At 34.3% G+C, this 3372-nt stretch overlaps 1 protein-coding gene across 1 annotated transcript in view; it reads right to left on the minus strand.

Annotated features, from left to right (window-relative positions):
- Positions 1-3372, minus strand: part of AHI1 (Abelson helper integration site 1) — a 104822-nt gene that overhangs the window by 81681 nt on the left and 19769 nt on the right. The window contains 2 exon segments of the mRNA XM_009319080.1: positions 883-1015; positions 3254-3372. The exon segment at positions 3254-3372 is cut by the window's right edge and continues 4 nt beyond it. Coding sequence (XP_009317355.1) covers positions 883-1015; positions 3254-3372 — 252 coding nt within the window.

Below are 3372 nucleotides of genomic sequence, written 5' to 3' on the forward strand. Positions count from 1 at the left end.
AGAGAAGGGCAACGAGGCTGGTGAGGGGTCTGGAGAACAAGTCTCATGAGGAGCAGCTGAGGGAGCTGGGGTTGTTTAGCCTGGAGAAAAGGAGGCTGAGGGGAGACCTCATCGCTCTCTACAACTACCTGAAAGGAGGTGGTAGCGAGGTGGGTGTCGGTCTCTTCTCCCAAGTAACTGGCGATAGGACGAGAGGAAATGGCCTCAAGTTGCACCAGGGGAGGTTTAGATTGGACGTGAGGAAAAATTTCTTTACTGAAAGAGTAGTTAAACATTGGACCAGGCTGCCCAGGGAAGTGGTTGAGTCACCATCCCTGGAGGTATTTAGAAGACGGGTAGATGAGGCACTTAGGGACATGGTTTAGTGGGCATGGTGGTGTTGGGTTGACGGTTGGACTCGATGATCTTAGAGGTCTTTTCCAACCTTAATGAATCTATGATTCTATGGAAGACAGCAGCCTCCAGTAGTCTGTCTGGAGATGACAGTATTCCAGGTATCTAACTTTCATGACAGGTTAGGAGAAAAACTTACACAAAAACCATATGATGGGGGCTGGAAAAGCTGTTTCACCTAAAACCTTCTTATCATAAAATATGTTCCTTATGCAAACTGATTTAGTATTTCCATTAGACCCCTGCACAGAAATAGTGTGATTTCATACTGTTAAACTGTATATACATTACCATGTATGAAAAGCCAGTTCCAGCCCTATTAACACAGAGAGCCTTCTCCTCAATGCTCTTTAATGCACAGAACAATTTACAAGACACAATTATAAAACAAAACCTCTAAAAGCCCACAATTTAAAAATACATCTTTTGCTCTTTAATTTCAAACTACATGAGTTGTAAGAAAAAACCCAAAACATATTTTAAACTTACAAACAATGGGATAGCCATTCCTTCCTGCACATGCTGCTGCCAGTGTTTTCCCATCATGAGAGAAACGAATACAGAAACAGCCCATATCTCCACCTCGCAGTGAAAACAGATGCTTGTTTGGTATGCGGCAAACCTAGCTTTTCAGGTAAGAATTGGGATTACACAGTTATGAATATTATAACTACCCAGTGCTTAAAACACATTCTTAGTTCCTGTCATGCATAAGTTTTAAAAAGCTACTAACATCTTAAAGGAATTTGAAAGAAAAATTCAACCTTATAAACAGAGACGGTTCTGCTGCATAACTTAGGCCACATCTAGATTGTATATTCGTTTCTGCCCCATTATTACAGACAACTAGCATGTTTTAAAAACCTAAGAAAATTTAAAATTGGAACAATTTCCTTAATCTTAAGAAGTGCTTAATGATGACTATCGTCAATAATATAAGCTGTAGAGTTAGACTGTAAGTCAAGCTTGTTTAAGGAGTCTAAGCACAACTTTTAGTAACTTAATGATTGCAGTGTGAACTCAGAAGACTAAATACAGGCACTCAAACCTTTGGTCTACCAAATCACTTTTAGCATTCCTCATCTGTATTTCATTTCCTGATTTTTTTAAACATAATTGGAGATGAAACATTTCAAAAAGTTGCACAGGTATTATAGTCCCTCTCCCTCTCTCCCAAAATATTTCCTCTTTTTCACCCAAGGGCTTTTTCTCCAGAACTAAATTTGAAGTTTAAGGGTAATTAAAATATCCAGAGTAGTTACGTTATTATTTAACCTAAACCTGATTTACCTTTATGAATTAAAAATGAGGATGAACAGATTCATATGCATTTAAAAGTATACAAATAGATCTACTTAGGAAATAATTGAATATAAACTGTTCACTTCAGAATAAAGGTAAACACATCTTGTTAGAAACTATATATGCAATTAAGCCTTCTTATGCTTTTTAACCTCTCTGTAAAATAAAACATTACCAATGTTGAATCAACCATTCAGCTCAGAACAAACTTCTTTTATTTACAGGTCATGTAGCTACAATTCACATATAAAATTAATTTCATATTTAATTCATATATCAAATAATTCACAATTCTATAGAACATTTTGCAAAAAAACCATGTCATCCATCTATCTGTATCTATGGAGACAGATACAAATATACTGTGGTTCTTTAAAAAGACAATTTAGCTTTAAAGGTAAAACAATAATTTAAATGTATAAAAAGGAAATAATAGTTTTGAGCAATTATTCATTTTTAAACAAGCACACCTGCTTTAATATTCTTTGGCAAACAGATAGGCCACATCATGCTAACCTTACTGAAACTTTTTCACAGGACAGCACATCACAAAATACATCATCGTTGCTACTGAAGTTCTTCAATATGGACATGTACTAGCCTAAGAATAAATGAGCTGCCAAATTTTATTTGTATGATGGCAGGCAAATATTCTTAGGATATTATTTCTCTTGGTTTTGATTACACACTTATTTTCAGAATGGCAGCTTTCTGAAAAATAACGAACATTAACATAAATACACCTTTTAGGTACCCTACCATTTTTGGTAAGAAAATTTCCATTGTAAACACAGACTTGTTTATTCTTTACTATTTTATTATTATTAGCAAACTTTACTGGGAAATAAAATTAAGTCTGTGTATATTTAAGTGTTCTTTTTGAAAGGATTTGTATACGGACTACAGTATGGAATCAAAATAAAAATCAACATTCTTTGTTAAGAAATCATTTATTATTCAAATTTTTATAGAACCATGAACTCACGCTAACTCCATTCTAGAGAAAAATATGAAATCATTGCATGGACATTCTACATATAGTTGCAAAAATACTCCCTTTTTATGACTGCTGATTTCCATTAGCTACAGTGATCTAGCAGTTAGGATGAAGTCAGCAAGAACCTTCTTAATAAGGTTCTTTAATGAAAGTTCCTTTATAATTCTGTTATACTGTAAAAATAACTTTAACTAAGGGAATTAAAAAAAAAGAAAAAAAACCCCAAGAAAATATATTTCCAATCAAGCTGAAATCCAAGAACTGGTTTCCTGTCTTACTTCCACTACCTGAATAGCCCTACTCTTTCAAATTCCTAGAGAATTCTGCAGATAAAAATACCTGACTGGGAAAAAATGGTTAAATCAACCATATTTGGTAAGAAGCTAAGCATCCTCTACTATTTCTGAGAGTTCCTTATGTTTTGTATTTTGTTTAGTGTTTTTTTTAATTTGCTTTAACGAATGACTTGCTTCATAATACTTATATTATAAAAATAAAGTTATAAAAAGATAGTAGACCTTTAAATTATTTTTCTTTAAAAAGCAAATAAAAACACTTCACCTGTCCAGGCAATCTTGTCCATTTAAATGGCTCCTTTTTCTCCTCTGGAAAAGGGTCACATGATTTTTTAGATCCCTCTCTCTGGAGCTCACACAGTGTTGCACTACTTTGTTCCTGCT

The sequence above is a fragment of the Pygoscelis adeliae genome, unplaced genomic scaffold (assembly GCF_000699105.1).
Source record: "Pygoscelis adeliae isolate BGI_AS28 unplaced genomic scaffold, ASM69910v1 Scaffold172, whole genome shotgun sequence".
NCBI lineage: Eukaryota > Metazoa > Chordata > Aves > Sphenisciformes > Spheniscidae > Pygoscelis > Pygoscelis adeliae.